At 40.7% G+C, this 19,705-nt stretch overlaps 2 protein-coding genes across 8 annotated transcripts in view; both read right to left on the reverse strand.

The window, feature by feature from the left end:
- LOC107308331 (ALG12 alpha-1,6-mannosyltransferase) overlaps positions 1–3,865 on the reverse strand; it is a 21,719-nt gene extending 17,854 nt beyond the window's left edge. Inside the window, exons 1-2 of the mRNA XM_085541623.1 lie at positions 3,542–3,865; positions 1,959–2,044 (exon numbers count right to left, since the gene is read on the reverse strand). Of these exons, the coding sequence (XP_085397749.1) occupies positions 1,959–2,044; positions 3,542–3,865 (410 nt within the window). The remainder of the gene's footprint in view (positions 1–1,958; positions 2,045–3,541) is intronic.
- Positions 3,330–19,518, reverse strand: ALG12 (ALG12 alpha-1,6-mannosyltransferase). 7 transcript variants are annotated; one of them, XR_001552750.2, is made up of 11 exons: positions 19,470–19,518; positions 14,867–15,060; positions 14,588–14,720; positions 13,951–14,124; positions 12,426–12,620; positions 11,069–11,172; positions 10,384–10,607; positions 8,951–9,120; positions 8,704–8,779; positions 4,935–5,270; positions 3,330–3,843 (listed from the first exon to the last, which is right to left on the reverse strand). XR_001552750.2 is itself a non-coding variant. In XM_085517229.1 (11 exons), exons 3-11 carry the CDS (start codon positions 15,029–15,031, stop codon positions 5,039–5,041), a joined length of 1,473 nt encoding a protein of 490 aa, XP_085373355.1. In that variant the 5' UTR covers positions 15,032–15,060; positions 18,472–18,547; positions 19,470–19,518; the 3' UTR covers positions 4,152–5,038. The 7 variants fall into 7 exon arrangements, 3 of the variants coding, with proteins under 3 accessions (XP_085373355.1, XP_015707664.1, XP_085373289.1); XR_014934917.1 differs by having other exon boundaries at positions 10,384–10,531; positions 10,956–11,172; XM_085517229.1 differs by lacking the exon at positions 3,330–3,843 and adding an exon at positions 18,472–18,547 and having other exon boundaries at positions 4,152–5,270.
- Positions 19,519–19,705: the final 187 nt, after the last annotated feature.

The following is a 19,705-nucleotide window of genomic DNA, read 5'->3' on the forward strand; positions in this document are numbered from 1 at the left end:
TAGGTCACGGGACCTGGACTCTATATTAACTCTGTCGCAGAACAGACTGAGGTCTTTCGAGTTCTGGCGTTCAGGGGAGTGTGTGGGAGCCTTCAGCCGTTCGCCTAGATTCACAGTAGGCCTCTCGGTTACGGGACTCATTCTCTCTCCTATTTTGCTTGATTCGTTAGCTCAATTTCAATTATATTGTATTATATTGTGTTATCCTGTATTTCGATATAGTATTTAGTAAATAAGTGTGCCTCCTTAGATCGTTGCCGCTGTTTTCTTTTCCTAATTAATTTTTTCCTTTCGGCCTAGGGCCCCTCCGGGGCCTACGGCCCCCTGTCACGGACGCAGGTGGATTTTTAGTTCAAACCGTGACAACAAAAGACACAGAGATAAGAGCATTAATTTAGAAGAGAGTTTACTTCCTACTCCAAGTATGGTTGGTTTGTTGAAATAAGCCTTTTGGGGGGGGGGGGGGGGGGAAACAAAAAAAACAAACAAAAAAAACTGTTGCAGTTTGGCAGATACTCCTTCCTGTTCAGGGTGCAGGCTACAGTTACTCTTGGCCTGTGTTGTGGAGGTGTTACATACACTGACTGCCATGGATTCTTACAACCACCACTGCCACGCTGCTGCACAGGTCACAGAATGGCCAGGGACCTCAAGGATCATGAATCTCAAACCACCCCCTACCCCCAGCCACAGGCAGGGCCACCAACCTCCACATTTAACACGAGACAAGGCTGCCCAGGGTCCCATCCAATCTGGCCTTGAACACTTCCAGGGACAGGGCACCCACAACCTCTCTGGGCAACAAGTTCCAGCACCTCAGCGCTCTTATAGAAAAAACCTTCCCCCTGACATCCAACCTAAATCTTCCCTCACTCTGCTTAAAACCATTTCTCCTTGTCCTGTTGTCTTCTACCCTTTCAAAGAGAGCTGACTCCCCTCCCTTTTTAGGCTCCCTTTTAGGTACTGAAAGACTGCCATGAGGTCGCTGCAGCCTTCTTTTCTCCAGACTGAACTAGCCCAGCTCCCTCATCCTGTCTTCATAGTGGAGGTGCTCCAGCCCTCTGATCATCTTCATGGCCCTTCTCTGGACCCTCTCCAACAGCTCTTTCTTGTACCAGGGGTTCCACACCTGGACACAATACTCCACACTGGGCCTCATAAGGGCCAAGAGGGACAATCACCTCCCTGTCCCTGCTGGCCACCCCTCTCCTGATGGAGCCCAGGATCCCATTTGCTTTCCGGGCTGCAAGAGCATACTTCTGACTCATGCTAAGTTTTCCATCCATCAGGACCCCCAAGCCCTTCTCTGCAGGGCTGCTCCTTCCAGTCTGTATATATGCCTGGGACTCATCCAGCCCAAGAGCAAAACTTTGCACTTTGCTGTGTTGAACCTTATTAGATTCACCCAAGCCTGCCTTTCAAGTCTGTTGAGGTCCCTCTGAATGGCATCCCTTCCTTCCATCATGTCAACCACACTGCTCAGCTTGGTGTCATCAGCAAACCTGCTGAGGGTCCACTCAATTCTGTCATTGACATCATTGATGAAGATGTTAAAGAGCAGTTGTCCCAAGACAAACCCAAGACACCGCTCATTACTGGCCTACACTTGCAGGTGGTACCACAATCACCACCCTCTGTCTCTGGCCTTTCAACTAATTCCTTATTAATTGGGTGGTTCACCCATCAAATCCACATCCCTCCAATGTGGAGACAGGGATGTGGTGGGGGACCACATCAAAGGCCATGCTGAAGTCCAGGTGAATTATGTTGGTTGCCTTTCCTTTGTCCACCAATGCCATCATCCCTTCACAGAAGGCCACCAGATTGGTTAAGCATGACTTTCCCTTGGTGAAGCCATGCTGGCTGTCTCGGATCACACGCTCATTCCTCATGTGACCAAGCATGTCAACCAGGAGGATCTGTTCCATGATCTTACCAGACACAGAGGTGAGACTCACCAGCCTGTAGCTTCCCAGGTCTTCCTTGCTCCCTTTCTTATAAATGAGAGTGATGTGACCCCTCCTCCAGTGATCCAGGACCTCACCTGGCAACCACAAATTTTCAGATATGATGGAGAGTAACTTGGCAGTCACCTCAGCCAGCTCCTTCAGAACCCTGAGGTGCATGCCATCCAGCCCCATGGACTCATATGCATTCAGTCTCATGAGGCTCTGCCCTTACAGTAGGAGGGGTTTTACTCCCTCGGTCCCCACCTAGAGGTTTAAAGTTGCAGGGCTCAGAGACATGAGAAACATTAGAATCCTGGCTGTCCATGAAGATCAAGGCAAAGAATTCATTCAGTACCTCAGCCACCTCTTTATCCATTGAAGCCAACGCTCCTTTTACATTTACCAAAGGAGGTACACTCACTATGACCTGTCTCTTCTAGCCAATGTACCCATAGAAAGCCTTTGTATTGTTTTTCACATCCCTCATCAAGATCAGTTCTGCCTGCACCTTGGCTTTCCTGATCTCACATCTGCAAGTCCAGACAGCATCCCTGTATTCTCCCCAGGTAACAAGCCCTTGTTTCCAGAGCTTGTATTCACCTTTCTTTGCTCTCAGTTTGCCCCCAGCAGGTCCCTGCTGAGCTATGCTGGCTTCCTTCCTCCTCTGCCTGCCTTCATATTCAGAGGGATGGAAAGCTCTTGTGCTCTCACAGAAAGGCAAGCTTGATGAGTAGCCAGCTTTGCTAAACATCTTTAAGGACAGCATCCCAGAAGATCTTGGACAAGAATTCCTCGAACAGCTTAAAGTTTGCTCTTTCAAAGTTCAGGGTCCTGACCTCACTCTTTGCCAAGCCCACATTCCTTGAGATCACAAACTTGACCAGGGCAATTGTTTTGTCCCTCATTTTGTCCCCTTCTCCCTTCGTACCTAGTTTAAAGGCCTTTCAATGAGTCCTGGCTAGGATCCTCTTACCCCTTGGAGAGAAGCTACTTCCATCTGCAGCCATCATTCCAAATGCTGAGTAAATTGCCCCACAGTCAAAAAACCCCCGAATTCCTGCATTTGAACCAACCTCTAAGCCATTTATTTATGAGGTGGGATTTTTTTGATTCTCTCAGTATCCTTCCCGCTACTGAAGGTATAGAAGAAAGAACCACTTACACTCTTGCTCCATCAACTACCCGCCCCAGTCCCCTGAAGTCTTTTTTGAGAGTTCCCAGGCTTTTCTCAGCATCACGATCTACAAACCCAATTTGGTTTCAAACAGAAAAACTAAGCACTTCTTGAGAACCACAGATGTAGAGCAAGATATAACAGATCTAAATAAACCCTAGTCTGTCTGAAAGTGCAATTCAGTTTTTCATTTCTTCCTCCATATATTTCCTTTCTCTGCTCCTAAATAGGCCAATTCGAGCTGCCAGTATCTACTTTAATCAGCAACAAGGCTGAAAGTAGTAGTACACACTGTTACCGTTGCCAGATGTTTGTCTTTACTTTAGGCAGGATAAATTTCACTTCAGGCTCTTGAGTTACAGCTTACACCGTGAGGGAGTTACATAAAGTAGATCAGGCTTAACGTACAAGGACTTACATCCTTACTCAAGAGTTTTCCTTCATTATGTCCCAAGTTCTCAGCTATTTGCACATATACTTCCTTCTGTATCATGTGAATTATTTGATGTTCAAACTGGCTCTGGAGGAAGCTGAGTTTTCTTCCAAAGACAAGTCGAATAGATAGCACTTCAGTGATTTCAATTTCAAGAGGAGCCAGGGACTGGACTAACGAGTTCTGCAAGTTGCCTCTGCCAGATCTCAGTGTGAGGAAGCCTGCACAACAGCCACCCACCACGGGACAGGCTCCACCCCACCAGATCAGTTCCTCTGATACATAATCTAGAGGATAAAAGGAAAACATGGTCTTAAAAACTGGAGCACATACAGGTAAACAATTTCTGAATGAAATGCTTTAAGGAAAAAAAAAAAAAAAAAAGCTCATTTTTTTTTTAACTTGAGTTTTCAGTCAGCAAAGGACAACTTTCTCACTATGCTTATTTCACCAGTTCTGAATGTGGACACTACTGGAATTCCTGCCATATTACAACTGTCCATACTGAAAATTTTCCCCCTTGTTTACCCCAGAATTTCTTCCATTCAGCAGTCCAGGCAGAGATCCTTAACAAAAACATCTAATAAAAAAGAACTTACAGAGCATACTATTTTATTCTAACATATACAATTTTAACACATGGTATTTTATTCTTTTCCAAGGGGGCTACTTAATACAGAAATAAAACAGCACCTATCTTCCTCAAGTGTATTCAAGTAAATATTTTTGTAGGTAGACTTTTACGCTGCATATTAAGATACAACTGCAGAAAAAGAGGGGAAATGCTTTTTAAATACTATTTTCTGTGAAATTCAAGTTTCACTGTTCACTCATGATCTACTGAAACAAAGATAACCATTCCTTAATACTGTTTAATACTGTTACAAAACAGTGTTGCCAAGAGGTCCAAATGCTTTTTAAGTGAACCTTTCACTTTAATTAGTTTGGTAGCCCACAGGGCACAATTATGTATTGTGACGAAACTACAATGAATATGGCTTTCCTATGCTGATAACATCATTCAAGTTTCACGCAGGCAATCTGACAACTAAGCGGGTGACAGTCCTGCACACATATCAAGTAATAATACAACTTTGCACACACAGATTACATATAAAATTATTGCCATAGAAAGATCTTGTTCCATTATGTATCTCATATAGGACAATTAGGAAATACCTGTGCTGCATTATGAAACAGCTACCCAAACCAAGTAAACATTTCACTTAATAGCACTAAACTCGTAGGCAGCCTCTCTCAAACACACCTAATAATATCTAACTCAGATTTGAGTTTGTACTGACTGGGAATGCATAATAGTATTAATGTAATAAACAGGACAGAGCTAAATACCGATCAATACAAAGATTTTCTGTACCTTTTCACAGAAGCTGAACTGCAGTGCTGGAGTGATAATTTGCTGTTGTCACAGATCATTCAGTCATCAGCAAAATTACATCAAAAGACTTACATAAAATGCAGTCAAGATGATAGAGGAAGTTTTTCCAAAAGTATTAATTTTGGTTTTAAGTTTAAAGTAAAAGGAGGTAGTGCAGTAAAGTTCAACCCAATTTTACTGATGCCAGGTATATTTGCCAGCGGCCTGTGGGTCGTCTTGTAATGTGAGATCTGAAGAGGGTTTGTTTCCATCAGTATGTGTGTATAAGAAAACATCAGTTGGTCTCCTGGTTTCACATCTTCTCTTTTGTCATACCTGTAGAGAACACAGAAGGTTTAGTTACATTACTCTTTATGCATTACAAAGCACATTCCAAGACAAAACAAAACAAACAGACACTTCATCAGAAACCTTTCTTTTCTGGTAGTGAAATGTTAAAAGTATGATCCTCAGGAAGCAGCAGGGAAAACAATGCCCTAAACACCACAGGAAAGAAATAACAGCATGGAAATTGAAGTGTTATCTGGCATTTGTTCAATTTCCTGATCTACTGCATGTTTGGCCAGGTCACTTTAGGTCAGCTTTTATAAACTTGTTATAGAATACCTAAATACACGTTATTATCTCTGTGTAATAAATATATAAAAGGCAACTAGTTAGTTTCAAAAGTATTAATATGTCCACTTACAGTTTGTTAAGAAGGCTTACATTCAGTCTAGCTGCAGAGGGAATTTAAGAGACGAGAAACCAAATGGCTGAAAGTATTTGACAGGGATACTAAAGATTTAAGTGCAAGTTCTCTGTCTGATCTGAGCCCAGAACTGAACACTTGAGTTCAGTTCATCCCACATACACCACAGAGATGCACAAACCTAATTTTCTAGACACCAAGGGATCTCTTTTACCGTCTCACGAAGATGCTGTACTAATTTTGCAATAGTTATTCATCAATGAACAGAGGAAGGTGGAATTTGTAGCCCAAGGGTTAGGATGCTCATATTGGACATGGCAGCCTAATTGAGTCCTCAACCCAATCACTTCAGAAGGGGAATGATAAGTCCAGCCCTCAATATTCCATCGACCACTGTTTCCTGTACTTCTGAAATTGGCTTCAATTATTTGCCTTGTATTCCAGAAAAAATAACCCACACTTACTAATGATGGAAAACAGTACAGAAGATAGAGGTTAAAAGCAAAGTTACTTACCTTTAGTTTGTTGAGGACAGAACAATCATATGTATCTAACCATAAGAGCATTAAATACATATATATGAGTGAAACAGCTCTTCACTTTCTGTTGCCCTCTTCGGCAAGCTATGTTAGTAGTTTTTGTAACCAGTTTTTGTAACTTAGGCTCCTGATTCCTTCCACACATTTCACAATTAACTTACTCAAGTCTGTGGCTGTTAGTATAGAAGTGGACACTGGTACTGAAGTTGTGCAATCCCAACCCTGTAACTACTTTTGCATGTACCTATGAGCATTTTTTTACTATGTGTAGCTTCACAAACCTGGATTCTCATCTCCCTGAATTCTCTGTGAAAAACTGGAAACAATAATCCCAATGCATACGTTTACAGCCAAGTCATTTAAGGTATTTGAAGCAATAGGAACTCTACAGCAAACTAAAGGATTTGTTCTCATAGTTAACCAAATGCAGAACTGGACTTTTCATAACAAGTACTTTCTTAAAAATAAAAAAAAAAAAACCCAAACCAAACCAAAACAAAAAAAAAAAACAAAAAACAAAAAAAAACCCCACTTTAACTTCATCTGCTACTTCCCAAAAGACCATTTGGGATGCCACATAGGATGGCAGATGTGTTAAAACTGGCAGAAAGAATGATATATACTTTGTAATAGCTTTACCAACTACTATTTTTGCATTTTCCTCATCAGCAAATAAAAGGCCTTTCATCTGGCCGCAAGCATTTCTGAATTACATTAATTTTAAATACTTGAAGCTTACACAGCATATTTATTCCTGGTTCAAAGAGACTACGCTAATTGAAGACAAGACTGTTACACCTGTTTTGTGTAAGAACCTGCATCAAGCTTCTTTCAGTCAACCTTTGAAGAAAAATAATGGATCACCTGCATTTTTCTTGAGGCACATAGATCTAATCTAAGCACACCACTGAAAGCTGTTAACTTCTAAGAGACTTTTATTTGTAGATTGTAGTTATCCTGAAGAATCATCAGTCCTCATTGCTGCTCCATCCATAAATCTGTCCATGAAGATGGTAGGTTAGTGTTCACCCATCTGAATCTGTCACATTCTTAAGTAAAGAGAAAATGGACAGCTGATGCCACTAAACTTCGCAATATTGTGCTGCCAGATAACATGGTAGCCCTTTGTATGTGAAATTTGATGATGAATCAGTCCTCCCCCTAGAGGTCTTTTTACGAAGAGGAAAGATAAAAGTAATAGACACAAACTACCCTATAGCTCCAACGCTATGAACCATCAACCAGTGACACGGATATTATTCATTCACTTTCCAATCCTACTGCACCACAGCACTGCAAGCAAAAGCAAAATCAAACAACAAGAAATATCCAAACAAACTCTACCATTTAAAAAAGCCCAATGAACTTAAGCACTGTACTTGGGAGAGTTTTACTTATAGTGTGTATTTAAGAGTAGTTAAAATGTGTACTTATATACCTTCAAAAAACAAAGCCTGGAGCATTTTAGCTATCATATGTGTTCTATCATTTGTAATCTATTAGAGTAATGCCTCCCCCTAACTATTCATGTAAAAATTCTGAACAAACACTGGATTGGTAAGCATGACAGGAATTCTGCCTTTAACTGCCAGTACCATCATGACACTACAGAAGAGCACAGAAAAAAAATAAATAAATAAAGCATAGCAATCTCAGTGATTCCTATAGCCCCCCCGGTAACATACTATTCCCTTCATTCTCTCTACTCCAAAATACTATTTCTCCTCAAACAATGCCAATAAATCAATTGTGTTTCTTCATCTTATCCTGAACACCTTAAGTTGGGAAAAACAACTCTGCATTCAGACTAAAACCAAAATCTGTTGGTGCAAGTAAGGAATTACAATTTAAATCAGAAATTCTGACTTTGGTTGACAAGATAGGCCTATGAATCATAAAGATGCCTTTTTCTTGCATACATTCTAAAAAGCGAGCAATGGAATCCCATAAATATCCTCTACTATTTGCCTGAATATTATGATTCTTAATATACTGTGTATCGTTTCTGCTCATGGTAACAAAGCTCTCAACTGTTATCTATCACTGAGAATGAATATGACCAATAGCCTATGTGGCAGCAGCTTTAATATCATCTACCTGAAGAATGTTCCACATAAAAACAGCCTTTGAATATTAATATGTAGTTAAGCTTCACAACACACCATTTAAAAACAGATAAAATGAGATTCCCCCCTAATTATTATATTACTATTAATTTACTTTATTAATAATTGTATTATGTTCTACCAAGAACAGAAAAACATTCATCTACAACTACGTCTTACAAAACCTAGTGAAAAAGCAAACATAGCTCTTTTAAAGATACCAGTGCCTTAGCAAAATAACTTCTGCAATGTTCTTTTTTCCTCTCATGTATTTGAAGATTATATGGTACTATTGGCAGCTCTGCATGTGCCCAAATTCCCTGCAGATTCATATATAACATATATAAAAAATGAAATCACGTGCTTATTTTATGAATAGTTACATATATATTCCTTCTAAAATCTGAACATACCTCCAATCTGAATTGATTTCCAGAAACCTTGAAACTCCTGTTTGTGCTGCAGCGACATCAATATGAACAGAGACCTCTGCAGAAACAAAAAAAAAGTTCCAAAATTACTGTAAGATCACTGACAGGAACTGAAAATATTCACATAAGCAATATGAAGAAGCAAAATTCAACACACATAAAAATGTACTAACAGCAAAAAAACTACAACTGAGTTAGACGAACATACTTCAAAGCCAGCTTGACATACCTGCTGTTGAAGGTACCAACTCATGCAACTTCTGAATTGCTACTCCTCCAGGATAATTGAAATGCGACACGTACAGAGAAGTTCCGGAATAAGCAGCATTAACTAGAAGATGCATTACAACAAATAAAGATCCAAGTTTGTACAGCCAGGATTTCCGGTAGCTATTCAGACTATTGAGGGGGAAAAAAAAAGCAAGACTTATTTTTCTTTCATAGTAGTTATTATTGTGATCTCTCACAAAATAAATAAATAAATAAAATCTCAGCTAGATAATAAAAAACAGTGCAAACTATATTACAATCATGTAAGGATTCTGTGATGATTCTATAGTGTGACCAGCAGGAGCACAGATAATCACGCCCCTGTACTCAGCCCTGGTGAGGCTGCATCTCAAGTACTGTGTTTGGGCTCCTTACTACAAGAAAGACAGAGGCCCTGGAACATGCCCAGAGAAAGGCAATGAAACTGGTGAAGGATCTGGAGCACAAGTCTTATGAGGAACAGCTCAGGGGGCTGGGATTGTTTAGTCTGGAGAAGTGGAGGCTCGGGGAGACGTTGCACACTACAACTTCCTGAAGGGAGGTTGTGATGAGGAGGGGCTTGGCCTCTTCTCCTAGGCAACAAACAGGAAATGGCAAGTTATACCAGAAGAGGTTTAGATTAGGCATAAGGAAAAACTTTTTCTCTGAGAGTGGTCAGGCACTGGAATGGCTGCCCGGGGAGATGATGGAGTCACCGTTCCTGGCAGTGTTTAAGAGGTGTCTGGATGAGGAGCTATGAGATATGGTTTAGTGGCTTGTGGTAGTAACGGTAATTGGAAGTCAATTGGACTAGATGATCTTGTAGGTCTTCTCCAACCTTGTGATTCTATGATGATTCCATGAATACATTTATTATTACTAGGAGACTAGATTCTTACAAGAAATATTTAAATTTGAATATCCTTATTAAGAAAACTGGCCAAGGTCTATCATTACAGCTAAGTACTTCTGTGTTCATAATTCTGAGCTATGGATATACCCTCCCTTCAAATAAGTTCAGAATTTTTTTCCAAAGATACTCAAGTGTAGTCATTTAATACAAATTCCAAGTTTCATGTGCTCCATCTATATATTAACCAGTTTCATGAGGAAAACTTGTTAACAACATACTAGTAACTTTTTCTCTTGTGAACAGACTGAATTGCAATAGCATGATGCTACTGCAATTCAGAGCTCTATTTTTGTCTCTAACAACACCAGATTTACCAGATCACTACTTCAAATCCTATCACTTTTGTCTTCATTTCTCTCATTCTTTCTAGAGCTTCTCTTCATCTTAATATAACCATGATTCCAAGAGAGAAAGAAGTGTATAAGAACAGTAGTAAGTTTTCCTTTCTACATTTCAAAAAAAGAAAAAAAAGAAAAGGAAAAAAGCGTTTTCAAACTTACATTCGTGAGCACACTTTAGCAGCTACTATGTTGAAGACGGGGAAAGTGTATATGATAAAGCGCAACTCTTTGTGTGGAAGAAATGAATACAAGAAAATAAAGCCCAGTGCTGGCAAAAGTAATATCCGAGTTCTCTTCTCTGCTGCACCTAAAGGTACAAATATAATGCTGCATCCCAAAGCACGAGGCAGAGCTGAATAGAAATACCAAAAAAAGGGGGATGTCTTCAAGGTGAAAAGGAGAGTTAAGGACAGTTTTACTGCTAATGAGTACCTATTGTTAACTGTAGCATACAAAAATTGCAGATACAAAGTAGAATTTTTGTATATCACGTTATTCCAGGGATTTGGTTTTCTGCCTTACTCTTGAAAAAACAAGAGCAGTTGCCTAATCATCCAGTAAAGGTACATCAAATGGTGTTAATGATGAGGAAAATCATAGGGAAGGAACCTGGGTTTACGCTGGGACACCACAAAGAAGGAAAATAAATAAGTAAATAAAAATCAGCAGAGGAAAGTTAAAATCTTAAGGAAAGATCTAAAGTACAGACATGGCCTTATAACTTCACATACATTCTTGCTTTTCATGAAGTGTTTCAGCAACACCAAAACTGAGTCTCAGGAACAGGTCTTCACTTTAGCTGACAGTGTTACAGCTCTTTTTTCCTGGATGTTTCAAAGGATACTCCCCAGTTGGAACTTTTGTTTAAAATTGTATTGTACCAGAGTACTTTCCCTTCAGGCCATACAAGTTGCCTCCAAAACAGAGAGTCCACAGCCACTGTTAGCCCTGAAAGAATTAAATACACATCTGGATGAATTAAAACAAAGGTAAACCAAACAAGCACATCCATGCTGCACATTTACTAATGACAGCAACACAAACTTGAATATACACTGCAAGTCTGACCTAAAGCCACAGAAAAGACCGAATTTGTCTATAATGCAAGAGAAATGCAGGAGGAGGAGGCACTTCCTAATGTAAAGTGACATGCTTCTTAATTGAAGCATGCCACCTAGGAATCTAATTTGAGACTTGCTTAACTCCAACCCCAGGTGTGAAATAATTGTTTAATTAAACTTTGTTTTAAAAAGAATAGTGGAGGACCAAGCAAAATGAATGGTACATTCTCAGCTTCAAGCAGCACTGAATTTTTGTTGTAAAGCTGAAAAGTTTCTTACTATTTACTAGGCAGGAGTGAAAAAGGATGATAAAGGATCAAAGAGAGACAGAAAGAGCAGCAAATCCATTAGTCCCATCTCCTCTACTCAGCTCTCCAAGAATTCCTCTGGTATTTATGAAGTTTGCCAGGGAGGGAATGGGAGTATTAGTGAAACTCCTGTTGGAACCCTGGACTCTTTCAGTATGAGGTGCTTCCAAATGCACAAGCAATGATCCTTAGTTGTTTCTGCAGTCCATACTGCAGAAAATAAAGCACACTACCAGAGCTCATCACTGGTCATCTGACAATAGCATTTGTATCAGTCAGGCCGGCAGAAAAGCATAGAGTGTTTACATGGATGTGTGTGAGCTGTCCATGAATAAGTAGAAACAAAATTTTTCAGCCTCTCTAACATGGAAAATCATAGCTGTTCAAATTAGTGTAATAAAGAGACAAAAAGGAGAATTTTCTTAACCCTCAAGCATCTACAATGCAAAACAGTGACACTCCACAATCCTCTTGTTCCGTATCCTTGTCTGTCACACTTTTATTTCATCCTCTGTTTCAACTTGTCATTTTGATAATACACAATACAGCTGATAACATACCTGGAACTACAGCCTGGTACTAATTATATTAAAGTTAACTTGTACATCTTAGATTTTTCAAGACCAGGACCTCTAAAAGCAAAGGTCACACTATCTTCCTATGGCTCTGTGCATGCTTCCTTGCACACAAATACCACAAGCACAGAACAAAACCCTAAGGGCCAGGACAACAGAAACAAATAAACAAACAAACAAAAAAAACAGGCAAATCCCCACATTCCCACTGAATTTAATACATTGTTTTCCTTCCCCCGGCCCCAGCAAATACTTACCCAACCAAAAAAATCCAGCAGGAACAGCATGGGAGAGTATTTTTAAAATGGAGATCCTTTTGGTTAAAAACGTCACTAGAAGCATGAGGCCTAAGAATATGGCAAGCTCTGATCTGAAGACTATAATTGCCAAAGCTGAAAACCAAATGAATGGCTTCTGCTTTTGCTGTATCCAAAACGTCAATGCCAACAGCACTGTAAAGATAAAATACACTGTCTCACCTATTTGTTTCTACAGGATAATGGTTTTATTAAGACAAGTACCCTGTTACTCAAACTTCCCAACCCATCCAATCTTAGTCTTCCTAGCAGTTTTGGTCCAGAAATTCTCCTTCTATCACAAAAACACAATTTGTAAAATCATGCAGCATACCATAACTGATGCTTAAGTAATGAGGAAAAGCATATTGCAGAAGGAACATGTGGCAGCTCTTCCAGACAGTGCATTTTGAACCCCACCCCCTTCAAACTTCAGTACTAACTGCCTTTCAAACTAAGACTCTCTGTTTGCCACCATCTCCTGAAAAGGTTTCTTTTCGCTTGGATGAGTATATCTTGTATTAATGACAACAGCACCTCATGTCAAATATGAAAAAGAGACTACAGACTATAGGTGAGGGAGAAGGAACAACAAATCCATCTGTAATGTTAGCTGGAGATAAACTGTATCTCCACAAAGTTCTCTCTACTATTACAGAGTTTAAATCACATCATAACACTGACTGCATCATAAAGTAGTCTTGACCCTAAGCAAAATGCAAAAGAACAATACCAATTAACTGCATATAAAATACTAAAAGTATAAACACTTAAAACAACTTATATTTTTAATACCCACAGAAATGTCCTGGAAAGTTTTCTACCACACAGCGTTTGATGACTCAGTTCTCTTTGCTTTGTTTTTCAGTTCCCATCTATGCAGTCAACCTCATGACTTTACTAACCAAACAAATTCCACTGAAGCATTAAATGACTATGCTAATATCTACCTTATGCGGTTAACTTTTCCTCTCATAATCTCTGGGGAAAAAACTGTGTATGTAGCGTATGATTTTGACATTATTTTTTTCCAGTTCTTTAAGTGTACAATCTGCTGCAGTTATGGATGATTCTAGAAAAGTAAGACGGAGAGGTTGCTGTGGGAGTTAGTTCCACAGCCTCATAAGAAAACTATTTCCTGTGTAGAATAAGACCTATAGATTTGTAGGTTGTTTATTTGAACAGAAACTATGCCTACTGCCTTTTCAACATCTCTGTGTTTTATGCATTAGATAAGTGTACTCAAATCTCTGACAAACTCCAACTCATTGTATATTCAGATGATGTATTAGATTTAACAGCCACTGTAAGCATTTCTGATAAAAAGAATGCCTCAAAACTGCTTAAGTTTTCTCATCTTGTTATCACACAACATAACCAAGTTTAAATGTTAATTTGAGCCGACTATATTTTTTCTATAGGTTAATTATTCACACACTTGAGAATGATTTTTACATTTGTAAATTATCCATATGCAAATACTTACCAAAAGGAAGTGCAAATACATTGGGAAGCGTTCGCGTACAGTAAAACATCAAGTGAAACTGAGTAACAGTTATGAGGCAGAAGACTGTTGACGTAGTTGCTCCAAATTGCTTTCTAACTTCTTTTTGCAACTTCCATAGTGTGTAAATGACACTGAGCCCCAAGCTCCCTCGGACTATTGGAAGAATAAAGCACGAAATAAGAGCAGTATCAGACTGATCACCGATAAACGTGTAATTATGCAAAGGGAAGAAGTTACTAAGAACAATACAGAAGAGCTTATAAGACAAGCCCCTTTAAAGAAAGGGACCAAAAACTTTCCACATTAGTTTGTTTTAATTCACCTTTAACTTGCTTGATACTTTTGCACAGAGGTCAGTGATTTTGCACCCAAGTCAAACAATATTCTCCAAGGTGTAAGTGAAAGTATACACTGGAATATATTCTCTGAATATGCTTTCTCTAGGTTTTAGCTAAGAAATATTTCTTCTATGTTGTTAATTGCTACACTGGCTCCAAGTAACTACAGTTTGTAAAATCCCTTATTAGCAAAAAGAATATCGCATCTTAACCTCTGAGTCAAACACTGAATATTACAGCATTACATTAAGTCAAGTTTGAATTTAAAGTTCACGTACCAATCAGCTGGGAGTAAAACTTGGACATTTTTAACAGGGAAAGTATGTATATAGCTGGGCTGGAAAGAGCAGCAATACATAGTGGTCCGAGAAACGTTCTCGGGACAACTCCAGGAAATTCATGGTGGTCATACTGCAAAAAGGAAAATTTAAGATAGGCAAATCAAAATGAAAGAAAATCAGGATAAATTATATTCACATTGTATTTATCCTACTCATATAGAAATGAATAGCATGCTTGAACAGTATGCAAAAACAGAACATCTATTTTCAATTTACCTTATCCAAGTCCAGTTGGTGGTACACAACATCATGGATAGCCTGTAGGTTAAAGCTTTCTTCCACTTTTGTAAATGGGCAGACAGTTAAATGAATGAAGGCCACAACAATAATCAACAACAACAACGGGAATGACCGCCCACTTGAGCTCCTCTTCTGAGCCATCTTGCGTCCAAAATTTGTGTATATTTAACCTATCAAGACCAGAAGTTAAAAGAACATACATTAATAAATTGGCATGAGATGTAGAAACAGAAAGATAGAAATTGGACAGGCTGATTCATACAGAAATAAAAGGTACTATAATACGAAACAAAGAAAAATAAACTGAATAACCTACAGCTTTGGATTAAATAGACAAAATCCTATTCAGACTATATTTAAAGATTTGTGCCATCCCCTGTAAGTGCAAAGGCTCTCACTTTCAATCTATAAAATCTCAGTTAACACAGACCCTACTTCAGATGTTTCCCCTCTGTGCCCCATACCATCACCACTGCCAAGAGCACCATCTCAATTACGTCTGTGTTTTATGGAAGAGAGCTCTGTAATTTATTCTCACTTTAATCTCACACTGGATTTACACATGATCTTCAGAACGTACTATCTCTTTTGTCTGGGACTCTGAAGCTCATGGGAGAGGAAGCTGGAAGATGATTAATTGCTAGGAACAGAGTACTTTGAACTTCTGAGTTTACTAGCTCGCCAGTGGCTAGGTAGGGTCTTGGCAAGCAACAAAGGAATCCCCCTTGGCAGCCACACCACACATCATTACTGGGTGAGCACTGTCAAAACCCAGACCTTCACACTCCTGCATAGAAGGAAAAGCCATCCATCCACAGTGCTTTGTTTCACAACACTGTGCTGACCCACGGCATAACCTGCAAAGTACTTCAGCAGATGTCGAAGGCATAAAAAACAAAGTTATTCTAATGCTAATCTTCAGTAATTTAAAATCATAAACTAGTTTAAAAAGAAGTTAGCTTCCATTATTGCATCCAGCAGAAAACACAGCGGTCTCATTCTATTAATCAAATTTAAGCTTTCCACTTCTCTAGGTTAAATTTCATAAAAGTCAAGGTATTTTGCTTATTGTTATTCTTGCCATTCTCACAGACGAGAAACTTTAAAAATGGCACTTCTAAGGTACAATTGGGTTTTTGGGGTTGGAAATGTTTTCTCCAATGTTTTGGTCGAAATCTGTCCATCAAACACATCAGACAACTGGCAGATTTATTAGCATCACTCAACAGCTGCCTCCTAAAGTCACCTTTTTCACAGTTGATTTGTTCTTCTTAACAGTAAAGATAAACAGATATGATGACATAAAGATCCTTTATTCCAAAACTAACAACAATTAAACCAGAAAATCATACAATTCTTGTAAATAATATGTATCTATATACTGCACTATATACACAGACTGCTGTGAAAGTAATGCTTCTTACTTCCATGAAAACTACAACAGACACAAGGAACACAGTAACACTAACTTACAGAGCAAATTCTAAGCTCCAAATCTATCTTTTTCAACATTAACTATGTATTTTTGACAGCAAAGAACAAGAGCCTGCCTGCTACGGTTGTGAAAATCTGCACTAGCAGAGGTGATCCACTGCCACTGTAACCACTGCTGAAACTCACCAACCACTACCTCAGTGTGCTCACATCCACTGCTTGGTCCCCATAACCAAGTCTCAGTGAATGTCAATGGGCACCATTTCTTCCACATGAAGGAATTCAATGACACACTTTTGTTTCACATTGTTTCACATGCACTTCCATGTCAGATGTCATTTTGTCAGACTGCCCCTCTGCTGCCATCTATTACATAGCAACAGGACGTAACAATGTTGATGGAAAGTTTCAGCCTCTACTGTAATACCACCAACATCCACCCCGATGGTCCAATATAATAAACAGGAGGCAACATGCTCAAGAGCAGCCCTCATATATCCTCACACATGCATATATACATGAACATATATATACAAATTTACCCAAAGAAAAATGGACACTGAAGGATCAGGCCACATAACAGCACAGATGTTTGAACAACTTACATTTGACATAGAACAACACGTACTACAGCAGCAAGCTGAGTTTCCCTCATTCACAAACTTCAGCTATTTTGGGACTCAATGAATCCTTGTAAAAGTGCCAAGCAGCTTTATCAACCTCCAGCTTCATAAGCTGAGTAACACTGAAGCTACACATCCCATACACTGACTATGACAAAGCTTTCTTTTTTTTTCTTTTCTAAGATCTTGAATCCAATCCTAGCACATGCCTGAAGAAAGGAAGCTTTTGCCAGGGCACTCGGAGCTTGAAGATAATTGTATGCACTATAAATCCTTAAATTCCCTGAAGGGAAACAAGCTAGGAGATTCAAAAGTAAGCACAAAGACAACCCCTAGTCTTCTGAGATCAAGTTTAATACATTTAGTGATCTTGTCAAGCGTCAAGATAACCTGTTCTATTGAAAATTGATGTTGACAAGCCTCAACATTCAAGTGCCATTTATCATGACAGGTAGGCAGGTAGACACTGAATGTGATGTTTAAAGTCAACTTGCTATATAAATGCAAGAATAACAAAGGTTAGAGGAATATAGTAACCAAATACAGTCTTACTCATCACCAGCATTCTAGCAACTTTTGAAAAATCTTTATCAAAGCCACGTGACATAACAGTGTTTACTCCCTCACAGAAATTGAGCCACAGAGAGATTTTTCAACAACAGGAGTTGTTGTTGTTCCCTTCTTGGAATTCAATGAGGTGGAAATAAAATGTGTTTTTAAACATTAAAGAAGCAAAAGTATGAAACACTTCTTTCAAAAATAGCTTATTGTTTTCTTAATACTTCTTCTGTGGAAGCATCAGAAGTTTTAAGAATTAACCTTTTTCAGTCTTCCCTACTTGGCTCAGTTGTGTTTTACAGACACACTTCAGGATAAATACCTGAAGAATTCTGTAGCCAATCTGCATGTTAAATCACAGAATCATTAAGGTTAGAAAAGATCAGTAAGATCAACTAGTCCAACTACCAACCCATTATCACCATGCCCTCTAAACCATATCCCCAAGAACCTCATCTACATGTTTCCTGAACTTCTCTTGTATTATCTTCCATTTTTGTGTTATTGCCATGCTTTAATAGCTTGCCAAACTCTGTTCTAGAGATAACCTCTGAGATCAGATTTAATCACTGTAGGTGATGAGATTCCCCCCCCCCCCCCATCTTCATTCATAAGACAGAACACAATAGCTGCAGTTTTAAGATACGTTTCCTCATTAGTTTAGGAACTTGAAGTAGAAAAAAGCAACAAGGAATAGAAATCTGAGCTAGGAAACAGTCTGGGACAGTACCGGCTGCAAAGAGACTGTATAGCTACGTAGTATATGCCTACTGGGTAGTGAAAAAGCACTTTCTCCCCTTCATACAACACACTCAGAGACACACGGGACGCTCCCGACCAACCAATCCGCCCCGTTCACTCACACCGCCACACGAGCTGCTCAACCAGCCCTTAAGGACCACCGGACTCCGCTCGGCGCGGGCACAGCGCCCTCTGGCGGTCACTTTATGCGGGGCCGCCCCTTACCTGGGCAGCGCCGCCAGCCGGGCACGGGGCTGGGGGGACCCGCAGCCGCTCCGCTCCTCCGTGCTCCCAACGTCAGCTATAGTTATATAGTTATATAGTTATATAGTTATATAGTTATATAGTTATATAGTTATATAGTTATATAGTTATATAGTTATAAAACGTGTGCCCCGGTGGCGCAGTGGTAGCAATGCCGCCTTGCAACACCAGGGCCCGGGGTTCGAATCCCCCCTGTGGCACAAGTGGTAGAAGTGCCGCTCTGCAGCACAGAGGCTCGAATCCCGGGGGTTGGACTCTAAGGTCCCTTCCAACCCACACGAGACTATTACTATTACTATAGGTGCAACAGTGCCAAAGCGACTGAGTTCAACACCTGAAATACACCGTTAGTGTCACTGCTAAGTGAATCAAGTACGCGAGGCATCTTACATCTCGCACCGGGTATCGTAGGAGCTGAAGTGACACTACATCTTCATAGGTGAGGAGCTGAGGAATTACAACGGCTTAACACCAGGTTATAAGAGAAGCTTTTAGGATGCAGTGACCTGTGTGCTGACGGATACGCACTTCCCCGATTACTACAATGGTATTTCGGGTTAAAGAGCCGCCGCCGCACAGCCGAGCGGCTTCCTGACGTGGTGCCGAGCCTGACGGGGCGGGCGGAGCGGGGTGACCCGACACGCGGGGTGGCCGTGACCTCAGGGCGCGCAGCCCCAATGCCGTCCCTCCCCGTCCCCCGCTCCCGCACCGCACCAGGCCACGGCAGGGGAACCAGAAAGCGCCGAGGGGAAACACAACTCGGGCATCGCGGCTGCGCGGGAGACAACGCTGACAAGGCCCAGCCATCCCTTCCAGCCGCACAGCCGACGGGCCAATGGCCGCAGGGCGGGCTCTCTCTCGAGGACGCCGTGCGGCAGCAGCTCCCCGCCCGCAGCCTCTGCCCCCGTTACCTCCCGCCTCGTCCCTCAAGGAGCCGCCATCGCTCCCCTCTGTCTCACCTCCACCCTCGTTGCGGCACCGCTTTGCCCCGTCCCGCCCCGCGTCTCCACGTGTCCGCCCCGCAGCGGGCGCAGGCGAGAGGAGTCGGGGGGGGTGGGGGGGTGGAAAGAAGCACTAAGATCACGTGACCACCTCCCCGGCAGCCACGTTAAGTGAGGGCAGAACCCACCACCCGCCACCTTGAGCGCAGAGACAGCCGTCAAACAAACATGGCGGCCACAGCTGCCCTCACTCA

Source organism: Coturnix japonica, chromosome 1 (genome assembly GCF_054131305.1).
Source record: "Coturnix japonica strain WE chromosome 1, WE-NBRP24, whole genome shotgun sequence".
NCBI lineage: Eukaryota > Metazoa > Chordata > Aves > Galliformes > Phasianidae > Coturnix > Coturnix japonica.

Bases quoted from the DNA above. Each gene is read 5' to 3' on its own strand.
- ALG12 (XM_015852178.2), bottom strand. From the start codon at position 15,031: ATGGCTCAGAAGAGGAGCTCAAGTGGGCGGTCATTCCCGTTGTTGTTG. The intron at 11,173-12,425 runs GTAAGTATTTGC...TAATTCTTTCAG, and splicing joins TGCTGGATTTTTTTGGTTGG to GGCTAACAGTGGCTGTGGAC. The intron at 9,121-10,383 runs GTAAGTTTGAAA...CCCCCTCAATAG, and splicing joins GCTAAAGTGTGCTCACGAAT to TCTGAATAGCTACCGGAAAT.